We start from the raw sequence: 11,344 nt of genomic DNA on the forward strand, positions 1-11,344 counted from the left end.
CTCGAAGCAAAGTAGTTCTAAACTGATGGGCTCAAAACTTCTCCTCCTTTTAAACACCGAGCTTCATTTCCAGGAACCTAAACCACATGAAGCAATTACCTAAGAACTAAATGCATCATTAAAACACAACAGCAGCAGCAGCAGCATGGAAGTAAAGATTAAAAAACAACCGTTCCGTTAAAAAGTGCAGCAATACTTGCACGAGTGGGCAGCCCCCAGGCACTGGAATAAACTTGTCACCACAGCCCCCGTCAGTACAGTGACCAAGAGGGAGCTCCACATGTCTGGTACTCTAGATTTCTTAAAGGGATATTTAGAACCAAAAACTTTATGGCTGCTTTTGAACACTTGCTGCTTCTTTAAATGTTTTCCTCTTTATTAAAACGTTAGCCCTTTCCTTTGTTTTGGGGTTGTTTTTGGTTGGGTTTTATTGTTTTGTTTTGGTTGGTTGGTTTTTGGTGGGGTTTTCTTGTTTGTTTGCTGCTTTTTTTTTTTTTTTTTTTTTTGCAAGTTCTTTCATTTTTCATTTCTTAAACCTCCCATTCAAAAACTCTTTTGGCTTTTAATGAAGGGAATTTTTTTTTTCCTGCATCCGGCAAACTGTAAACCATGTCGCTTGGATACAGCAAAAAGCTGAAATTGCACAGATTTACATAGTCATACATTGTTTTGGGTGGTGGGGGGAAATGTGCTGGGCGTTCTTTGATTTTTGTATCTTGCATTTGTAGGCATTTGAGAAAGGGAAAAATATAAAGACAGGAGATATAAAGTGAAAAGGGAGGGAAAGAGAGAAAGCGAGAAGGAAAGAGAGGAAGAGAGGAAGAAAAGAAAGAAGAAAGAAAGAAAGAAAGAAAGAAAGAAAGAAAGAAAGAAAGAAAGAAAGAAAGAAAGAAAGAAAGAAAGAAAGAAAGAAAGAAAGAAAGAAAGAAAGAAAGAAAGAAAGAAAGGTTGCTGTGATGAACGTAAAATATGACCTTTTCTTTTTAAAAGTTTGTGCTGTGCCTCTTGTTTAGCACCAGTGCTGCTCACCCTTTCCCTTCAAGACGCTTCAGAGCTGTTAAGCATCTAGGGGTGATAATTTGACTTTCAGCTAAGCCGGAGGGCTGCAGCAGACAGCAGTAGGTGGTGATGTAATAGGTACCAACGCACATGGATATATAAATATCGTGGCTAGGGCTAAAGCGCTATGGCTGAGCAGCTATAGAAGAAGATCAGCACTTCAGACAAGACTCCTGGAGTTGAGATCAAGTTCAGAAGCTCTTGCTCCCGGGATTTCCTCTCCATGCAGCCAGTCCAGGGAAACCGCAGATCCTCAGGGGATTGAGCACTAAGCTCCCTCCCTCCCTCCTTCTCCGCTTTGCTTTCTGGTCTTCTTTTTCCCCCCTTTTTAATTTTTTTTTTCCCTGGCTTTTGGTTGGTTTTCTCTTTTTTTCCTCCCCTTCTTTGACCTCAGCATAAAGTGGGAGCTGGGGGCAGAGCGCCTTTTCGGAGCGACCGGCGGCCGGCCCGTGGCTACCCGCCCCTAAACCGGGATGCCTCTCCCCGCGGCGCTGCTACCGGCGCTGCTCCTAGGGCTGCTGTGGCCAGGGGCGGTGCGTGGCCGGTCTCCGCCGGGTCGCCTCCCCGCCGGGCCCCGCCAGCGCCGCTGGGACGCGGCTCTTTTCGCCCGCTCCGTCGCTCGCCTCCCGGCGGAGCGCCGCGACGCCGCCCGCGACGGCGACTACCTCCTGGGCATCAAACGGCTGCGGCGCCTCTACTGCAACGTGGGCATCGGCTTCCACATCCAGGTGCTGCCCGACGGCCGCATCGATGGCACTCACAGCGAGAATCGATACAGTAAGCCGCCGACAACCCCCGCGGCGGGGCAAGTGAGACGCTCCGCGCCCGCGGGACCGCCGGAGGGCAGTTCTGCGGGAGCGGAGCGACTGACCTGCCCCGGAGAGCGGCATGTCCCGAAAGGAGGGTGGGTGCATGGCAGACCTCGAGCCTCACTCGAAAGTCCGGCCGCAGGCAGCACCGCGGGGCTGCGCCCCTCGGCTCCCCCGCGGGTGGCGGGAGCCCGGGGTAGCGGGGCGGCGACGGACCCCATCGGGAGCTCCGGAGCAGCTCCTCGGCAGTTCGGGAGGGGCTCGTCGGCGCTGCTCAGTGCCGTGTGGTCCCCTTGCCGCCGTCAGGCATCAGGTGTCGGTGTTGCCTCAACATCTGGAGGACCCGCAGTGCCGTGGGCCGCCCACTCCAAGCAGGGGCTGGGGTGAGCCCAGCTCGCCCCCAGACTTGAAAAGCATCTGCTGGGGACTTAACCCCGTGGCCCCATGACTCTGATATCCAACTGAAACAATAAGATCCGGGAGTGGGGATGTAAGCTGCATGATGACAAATGTTTCATTTGCCCTAAGCATACTCTGGCTTATTTTAACCTTGCCTACACAAGAGGATGCCTGGGGGGCAAAATAAAAATAGATACTTAGCTAAAAGAAGTCCCAGCCTGGGGCATGGGGCATAGGACAGCACGTGGGGTATGAGGCTGGGGTTCTGTGGACACCCACAGCAGTACTGGGATGTGGGGATCCACACTGGGGGTGGCAGCCTGTGGGTGAGCCCAGCACTGTCACTGCACACACCACGGCACGCCCTTTTGTCCCCCTGATTTCTGTGTCTCCTACGTAGGTCTGCTGGAAATTTCTCCTGTGGAAAGAGGTGTGGTCAGCATATTTGGTGTCAAAAGTGGACTCTTCGTGGCCATGAATAGCAAAGGCAAACTCTATGGATCTGTAAGTAGGCACTGAGTGTGTGCCTGGGGAGGGGATGGTGGTCAGGTGGGGTGACATGTGTGCACGGTGCTAGAAGCTGCCCAAGATCCATCCTTGCCCCTCCTGGGTCAGACAGCACAGAGCAGCCCTTCCTGCCTTGCCAGCAGAAGGTGTGCTGCCCAATTATGCTGCTTACAGAGATTTTGGAGTGAAACTCTCTCTTCTGCATTACACTTCCTTGCTTCTCACATAAAAACTGTAGTCACCCAGCCATGGCTGCACATCTTGCCTACCTCACAGACCAAGAGATCAGTCATTTGTGTGGCAAGACCATGAGCTAGGCTTAGTCCATATATTTGTTATATTTAAGTACAAACAGCTTTAGGCAGGGGTGGCAATCACTCCATCTCTCAGAGGGCACTTGAACTTGTGATCAGCCAGGCCCCACAAGTGACCCTTTATGAGGTGATGAATCAGTGACCTATTGATCACTCTTGGCTAATGCTTTGAACAGTGAGTTCCCGTGGCAGTTCAGCATCCTTGGGGTCTGAACTTCTGTTTAGGAGAAGGAAGACCCATTAGGAAGACACTACAGACCTCATTCTACATGAGATCTTTGGAAATAGATGGAGACATCTTGTAAAATCTACTTGAGGTGGACAATAACAGGGTGTATCTCTGCTCATGTTAAGCTGTCTTCCTGCTTTTGAGTTCAGCTCTGTACAAGTGACTGTGATCAGCACAGTCTTAAACTCATCTTCCTGGCTCTCCTTTCTCACCCATGCATTTCCCATGTCATGTTCCCCAAGTGAAGAAACTTGGGCTGAGGAAGAGCCAAACTATGTCAGAATTAACTGGGTATTTTCATGAAGGCATGAAGTATCCAGAATTATTTTCTGGGCCATTGGTCCTGTTGTGGAGGATTTTGCCTTATGTAAAAGCCAGGAAGAATCAGTCACCAAAATGCATCCTTTTTTAGGGATACTGCTGCCTTGATGTCCTGGGTAAAATAATCCCTAGTGCAGTGCTCAGCATGGCAGGCTGAGGCCTCTCTCATAAACCCCAAGGTTTTTGCCCAACAGTAAGAGATGAATTCATTTGTCCCTTTCCAGATAAGACACTTGCAAGACCTGCCCCTCTTTGTACGTACTTGCTAATGAAACCACATCCCTGAAAGTTTGCCTGCTGTCAGATCTGTTTTCCTGATCCATTAACCTAAGTTATCCAAATCCTACCTTTAATTTTAAATCTAAAGAAGCAAAAAATACTGTCCATGATGAGTGGCTTTAAAATGCCTCTTTCTCCTCAAGCAACATAGGAAAGTGCCAGCATTCAGGATTTTCTGAAGCCTCTCAGGCAATTTATTGCTGGTGGGACAACCAGGAGCAATTCAATGAGCAGGAGCATGGAACTGGGCTTGGGCCCTACCCACCTCAGCTCTGTTAAGGTGACCCTGTCCCTCCCATGGGTGTCCCTCCCAACTTTAGGTGTATGTGCCTGGTCTGGGCACAGCATCTCTAATTGATCCTCTGGCTCCTGAGTCCTGTTTGAAGCTTCAGAGGCCACATCAAAAGAACACTAAGTGGAGGGGGCTCACCTGCACATTTGCCCACAACACACCTTCTTACACCTGGTAGCAAGAATATTTCCACACCTGATGTTTAAAATTCCTTCCCTCTCATTCCTTCCTTTTCATTTCAGGCCCATTTCAATGATGAGTGCAAATTCAAAGAGATTCTCCTGCCAAACAACTACAATGCTTACGAATCCAGGATTTATCCCGGGATGTACATAGCCCTGAGCAAAAATGGAAGAACAAAGAAAGGCAATAAAGTATCTCCCACAATGACAGTGACACATTTTCTTCCTAGAATCTGAGACATCTCCCTTCAGACCTACCTCAACACAGGGGAAGACGCAGAACAGAAAAGAAACATGGTGCACTTTTACTGGAGAGTTTTATGCAAGAGTAGGTGTAAAATATTTAAGTGAATTATTTAAATTTGTATATATTGTCACAAAAATTATTTATAGTTACTTTTTTTTTTTTTTTAATTTTAATCTCTGAAAACAAAACTAACCTCCAACCCAAGGTCTTTCATTTCATGGTGCAACAGTGGAAGTCTTCTGCTTTGTGGTTTATTTAATTCAGTTGAGTTATCACAGGTGTGCTGCTACTCCATGTCCTAAGCCAGGTGACATCCAATTCCTCTCTCCCAACGTTTTGCACTGTTTGTGTGTTGCTCGGTGTTTATTGCTGTACAGGTGCGACTTTGTTTGTTGGTTTGTTTGTTTGGGTTTTATGGTGGCTTTGTCCTCCCCTGCGCGTTTTCCGAGCCGCCGGTGGCTCCCAGCGCGGCTCCTGGCCGGGATCAGGAGGTGCCAGGGTGGGATGCCAGATGCCAGCACGGAGCCACACACAATGCCTGATCCCCTTTGCTATTTCACTGCAGCAGGATCGGTTTACCCCGGCACAGGAGCACGGTGCTGCGCAGCTACCCCACAAATCTGTTTTTAGCTCCGCCAGCGCTGAACTTTGAACTGCCCCGCAGTCCATCTCCTCGGAGAGGCTGAAATGCCTCTGCCGGCTCAGCAGGGCTGGGGCTGGGGTTTTCTCTGCAGATAAACTGTAGCCCTTAATGGGAACTTTTATTTGGCACAATTGCTTGTCATGAGGCTAAAATATAACGTCCGTCCCTCCCCCAGCAAACGCACTGTGGAACACACGGCAATGAACCAGCTCTACTTCACTCTAACCCAATTCCCTTTCTTATTTGGAAACTGTATTCATTTTCCAAAGAGTGGGGAGCTCTATAACACTCCTAAGTTTTCTACAAGGAAAAAGCATTTGCTGGTTTGTAGCAAACTCAAGCTCCACAGAAAGAGTTTAGATTGATGATGAGGAATTGAGGTTGGTTTGTACAATTTATTATTTTTGCTGCAGTATTTGGAAGGAGAAATATGCTGCTTTTTTTTTTTTTTTTCCTGTCTCATTCCCTGACGAAGTTGATTAATTTCTACCTCACTAACTCTCAAAGCCAGTCTTGTAAAAAATTCTGCATGGCAGGAAGGTGCCCACTTTCCTGCTTGGGCTTAAAGTTCTGGAGGAGGGCCTGGGGGAACAATCATAATCCCAAATCTCTCTTTTTTCCATATGTAGCCAAAAGTATTCAGGATAGAGTCGGTTGCATCCTATTTGAGCCTTGTCACGTTTGAGCTATCTTTACCCAATGGTTTACTTTTAGTAAGGGTAATCATGGTGAAAATATTTGCAGGCAGCTGTCAGGCTGCAGTATTATATCGTGATGAAGTAATCCTATATTTTTCCTTATATATTTTGCAAGTGTAACTCATGTCTCTAACGTGATGAAGGAAAAGATAGATTTGATTATGGGGGAATCACTAAACAGATTCATGTGTCTTTGGTTTTTCCTTTTTTTTTTTTTTCCTCCTTTTTTTTTATTTTTTATTTAAAAGATACTTTGGGGGATCAACAGGTTAAGTGGGAACCAGGACTAACCACAATGTTTGAAAACTTAGAGGACGTTTACAGATCATCTTCCAATCTAAAAGAATTATTTACGACTACACACAAATATTTGATTCAGCTTTTTTTCTTTTCCTCTTTACATTCCTACACAAAAGCCTTGGTTCCTTTGTAATGGTACAGACCTGCCTGTATCCTCTACTTACACACGACTTTGAAGAGAAACTCTATTCACCAGAGTTCAGTAAGATCAGAGCAGACCAGGACCAGACCTTGAGGCAGCTGCCCTTGCAGCAAAAATAACTAAGGAAAAGGAAATGTCACGCCTAAGGATTTTTAATTTTTTTTTTTTTATGTAAAACTGGGAATTTTCTGTACTTTCTATGTTTTCTATATGTGAGTAATCATTGTGTATTTATCACCACTACCTCTGACAACTGATGATTTTGTTCCAGATTTCAGATAGCAAAATCAGACCACAAAGTCTCTCTCTGGGAATGGTTCTTCTTTGCCACTTTTCACTTCATTAAATCCACAACCAACGGCCTCACACCAGATATGTTCAGAGGTAGTTGTTGTAACTTTTAAATATTGTGATGCAACCTTGATGACAATGTTACACGGTATGAGCTTTCACCATTTACCAGAATCTGTCTGTAGTTTTATACAGGTGCTGTTCAAGACTGTGGTGTATGTGCTGTGCACACTTAAATGCATAATAAATTATAAATGTTTACAATGCATGACACCCTGATACTGATTTTTAACTCTTTTAAATGGAATGCATCCAGCAAGGAAAGGAAAAAAAAAAAGCTATTTCACTTTCCCAAAGCCTGGGGAGCCTTTGCACCTTTGCCAGCTACTCCAGGATTGACAGCCTGGATTTCTTACTCAGCTAAAGTTCCCCCTGCCAAAGCTGGAAGTTGTCCAGGAAAGCCCAGCTCCAAGCTCAGTAACAGATACTTGCATCTGCCACATGCTGCTGCTCTCACTTGTGTTATTTCCCTGGTTATTAACAATAGCAGCATCCAAAATTAATGGTCAGGGACACAAACCAGCTGCAAGGTTTTTGTTGCTCATTGTTAACGTTACAAGCAAACCTGATTGCCTGGTTTTGGCTCCACTGAGTGCTGGTTGCTCTCTCTGCGAAGTGTGACAGCACCAATGCAAGAAACCTCTTTGGTTTGGGATAGGATCTTTATAATATTAGTGTTCACACTCAATACAAACGTACAGAAATCTGAAGTGCTGTGTGACATCATGTGGTGAGATTAGGAAACATTTATTCACTGGAAGAGTGGTCAAAGCTCCCAAGGGAAGTGGTGGAGTCACTGTCCCTGAAAGTGTCCAAAAAATGAGTAGATGTGGCTTTAGGGGATGTGGTGGTGTCTGGTCAAAGGTTGGACCTGATGGTCTTGGAGGTCTTTTTCAACCCTAATGACTCTGTGATTCTTTGGCACAACTTTTATTTTTAAACACTCACACAGGTGCACTTGCACATGCATGTGCACATCGTGTCCAACTCCCATGCTTTCACTTTTACCCCTTCCCTATGACGAGGAAGGGTTTCATAATGGGAGACACAACATTTAGGTTTGATTTTCCACACCCTGACAGCAAAGAGAATTTGTCCAGCTCAGTAAGGACCATACAAAACAGAAAACAGACCCCATCATACAGACTTCTCCACTTCATTTTCTACTGAGTGATGCTCTTTTTTCTCCTCCCGGCAAGGGGAAGGTGACAGATGAGCTGGGAATGTCCAGTGCCCTCGCGCTGAACAAGGGCAATTTCTCTCTAAAGTTGTACAGGCTCTATAAATATGTGGCACAGGTGGGGTTTTTATAACTGCACAAGTATAGCTGTAGCGTATTTAATGCTGCTATGAATAGAGCCAGAATAAATAGGCAGGCAGACATAAGAATTTCTCATAATTAACTTTTTTGTTTACAATGTTCTAAAAAGAACAAACAAATTTATCACTGCCAGGACTGCCAAAATTATAACAAAAAGTTGTCGCCAGGGATAAAAAAATTTTTGCAGTCTTGGGGAAGAAATTTTATCAATTACAGTTTTAAGACTGGAGATAAATCGAATCCTAAGGCTTGGCTGTTAAGAAGGTGAGACTTCAGGGCCATAGCTTTGCAGGTTCATAGGACCTGGAGTACTGCTGCACATGTGTCCTACCCACAGGAAAATATAAAGGCCACCACAGATGGAGTAGCTTGAGATGCCACAGAGGACTCTGGAGAAACTTTCCTCCTCTGGCATCACCCATTTTTTGCTTCATTGCTAAGCCAGCTTTCATAGAATCATAGAATCACCATGGAATCACAGAGCCATTGAATCAGAATGGTTTGGCTTGGAAGGGGTCTTAAAATCCACCTCATTCCAAACCCTCTGCTATGAGAAGGGACACCTTCCACTAGACCAGGCTGCTCAAAGCCACATCCAACTTGGACTTGAACACTTCCAGGGATAAGTTTTCCTCACATTACCCTTCGAGGCAGTAAAATCAATGCATTAAAGGTAAAAATCAATTTTAACCCTCCAAAAGAAGGCACTGACATGTCACAGGCTGCAACGTTTCTGAGACTGCTGAAAGCATTGCCATGGCCAAGGTTCCTGCCATCCACCGAACATTTATCCGCATGGAACAACCAAGGATGTTTCCTGAGGATGGGTTCTGCCAGCCAGGCAGATTTCCCTCCACCCAGGGATGATCCAGCCTGTGGGATAACCAAAAGGGGAACTGTGCCAGCCTGGCCCTGCACCATGCCCTTGCTCTCCAGGGGAAGGACAGAGACTCCAAGCTCCATCCCTCCTTTGCAGCCTTGCCTGTTTTAAACAGCCCGTGCTGAGCATTTTGTGACTCACCCGTGAAATCTCCCAAGTTGTCTGTATCTGATCTGCGCTAGTAAAAATTAGCATGACAAAACACTGCCCTGTATATAAATAGCCACAGGTTTTACAGAGCGGTCACCGAGTTTATGGTGCCAGAGTGGGTTGTTCACACTTTACCACTTGGTTTCCACCGCAGCCTGTGAACTGACCATGCAAGTGGCCAATTAAAGGCACTCTGCTAAGGGCTGAGGAGGCTTTTAATAATGACTAGTGAGCACCTCATCGAGAGAGTTGAAAGGAATTCCCTGAAACGCTGTAGCTCCCTTTATATGACACTATACTGTTGCTTGCCAAGCACAGATGAGAACAGATTTTTAATGCGGAAAAGCCAGTGTGAAGTTAAAAAAAAAAAAAAACCCAAAACAACCCCACCAAAACAAAACCACCCAGTTCTCCTACTAAATAATCTAGAAAGGGATGGCACAGTGCAAAATCATAATGCCAAGCTGCTATAAGGAAATACAACATGCAAAAGAGGGAGACAGCACAGTTTCTGCTCCCTGCATATGAGTCATGATTTACAGATTTCAGACAAGAAATATTTCCCTGAACCGTTTGGTTTACAAATTGGATTACTTAAAAATATCATCCAAGAAGTGTCTACCACCAGTCACTTCAGGCAAACAACTACTTAATGCAAACCAATGTTGCTTGCTTACATCATAATTTTCATCATAAGTTCCAAGGCCAGGTTGGATGGGGCTCGGAGTGACCTGGGATAGTGGAAGGTGTTCCTGCCCATGGCAGTGGGTGGAATGAGATGGGCTTTAAGGTCACCTCCAACCCAAAGCATTCCATGATTTTGTGCTCCTAAACACCACCAGTCCAGCACCATCTCATGGGCAGGGACACCTTCCTCTATCCCAGGTTGCCCAGAGCCCCTTCCAACCTGGCCTTGGATGCTTCCAGGGATGGGACAGCTACAGCTTCTCTGGGTAACCTGTGCCAGGGTCTTACCACCCTCCCAGGGAAGAATTTCTTCCCAATATCCCATCTAACCCTGCCCTCTTTCCACTTAAAGCCATTCCTCCTCGTCCTGCCACCTTGTCCCCTTGTCCAATGTGCCTCTCCATCTCTTCCAAAGCCCCTTTAGGTACTGGAAGGGGCTCTAAGGCCTCCCTGGAGCCTTCTCTTCTCCAAGGAGAGCAACAGCAAGGTCCAGCCCTTCCTTCCTGAACGCTCAACCAGACTCCATGAAGCGTGATGAAAATGGTGAGCACCCAAAACTTAAATCAGCTGTGGCTGTGTGGTGGGTATAAACGACTGATAATGATAAGCACTATGAAAAATCATGCCAGGAAGGTTTGAACCTGGGCAGTTTACATTAATTCAACTTTTTGACACTAATGTCCCTGTGCTTTTAGCTCCTTGTTTCCAAGCTGTCACAGACTTCAAAATATGTTCATTAATAGATCAAAATTTGTGAGACATGGAGATTCTGGGTTTGCAAGAACATGAGGTCAGTCAGCTTGGGGCTGAACAAAACAAAATGAGGAATGGGTGCTCATTTATTGAACAGCCTCCATACTGGGCACTGAAAGAGGCAGGACTCCTAACAAAAAAATCGTGATGCATGACCAGATTTTAGTTTCAAAGCAGGTTTAACTGAGTTTTTCTTAAATTCTGAGTGATGGATTGACCTCGGGTAACTTCTGGTGTCATTCTCTGTGTGTACATGCAATTGCATTTTATTAGTAATCACACTATTTTATTGTGGGCAGATACAGGAGTACCCATCTTCTATGACTCCCCAGGCTGTGTTGACCTCCACTATCGTTCATTCACACTGCTCCATATAGGTTAAAGAAAGTGATTTAGTGATGTTTGTACCAATTACCATATTCCAGACTCAAACCGGTTGCTAATCAGGTTACCTCTGAAGTACAAATCAGATCTTTATCAGCTTAAAGGTATTTGGCAAGTGTCAAAACCACTTGGTAAAACTCGGTGGTTTCTGGGGAGCAACTATTTACACGCTTTTCCATTATCCCTGCAGCCACATCTGTTTGCTTCCAGTGCCTTCAAGAAAGGTGTTTGTAGTGCTGGCTGGGGCCCATACAGCTGGTGAATGTCACTGAGGGGAAGGGGGCCTGGGAGAAGAAAGGGATGAGAAGCACCACCTGCGGGATGAGCATCCCTTAGAGACGTGAGAGACCCCAACCCTGTGGGGATCTCCTTAAAGGAGATTAGAAGGAATGTCCAG

General features: G+C 45.9%; 1 protein-coding gene across 1 annotated transcript; it reads left to right on the forward strand.

The window, feature by feature from the left end:
- The first annotated feature begins 1,532 nt into the window (after nt 1-1,532).
- Nucleotides 1,533-4,628, forward strand: FGF4 (fibroblast growth factor 4). Its single transcript, XM_041412114.1, has 3 exons — nt 1,533-1,836; nt 2,668-2,771; nt 4,452-4,628. Exons 1-3 carry the CDS (start codon nt 1,533-1,535, stop codon nt 4,626-4,628), a joined length of 585 nt encoding a protein of 194 aa, XP_041268048.1.
- Nucleotides 4,629-11,344: the final 6,716 nt, after the last annotated feature.

Source organism: Onychostruthus taczanowskii, unplaced genomic scaffold (genome assembly GCF_017590055.1).
Source record: "Onychostruthus taczanowskii isolate IOZ18803 unplaced genomic scaffold, ASM1759005v1 scaffold101, whole genome shotgun sequence".
NCBI classification, from domain to species: Eukaryota; Metazoa; Chordata; class Aves; order Passeriformes; family Passeridae; genus Onychostruthus; species Onychostruthus taczanowskii.

Excerpts from the sequence above, each read along its gene's own strand:
- FGF4 (XM_041412114.1), top strand. The coding sequence starts at position 1,533 with ATGCCTCTCCCCGCGGCGCTGCTACCGGCGCTGCTCCTAGGGCTGCTG. Across the intron at positions 1,837-2,667 it reads TCACAGCGAGAATCGATACA|GTCTGCTGGAAATTTCTCCT; the intron begins GTAAGCCGCCGA and ends TCTCCTACGTAG. Across the intron at positions 2,772-4,451 it reads AAGGCAAACTCTATGGATCT|GCCCATTTCAATGATGAGTG; the intron begins GTAAGTAGGCAC and ends TTTTCATTTCAG.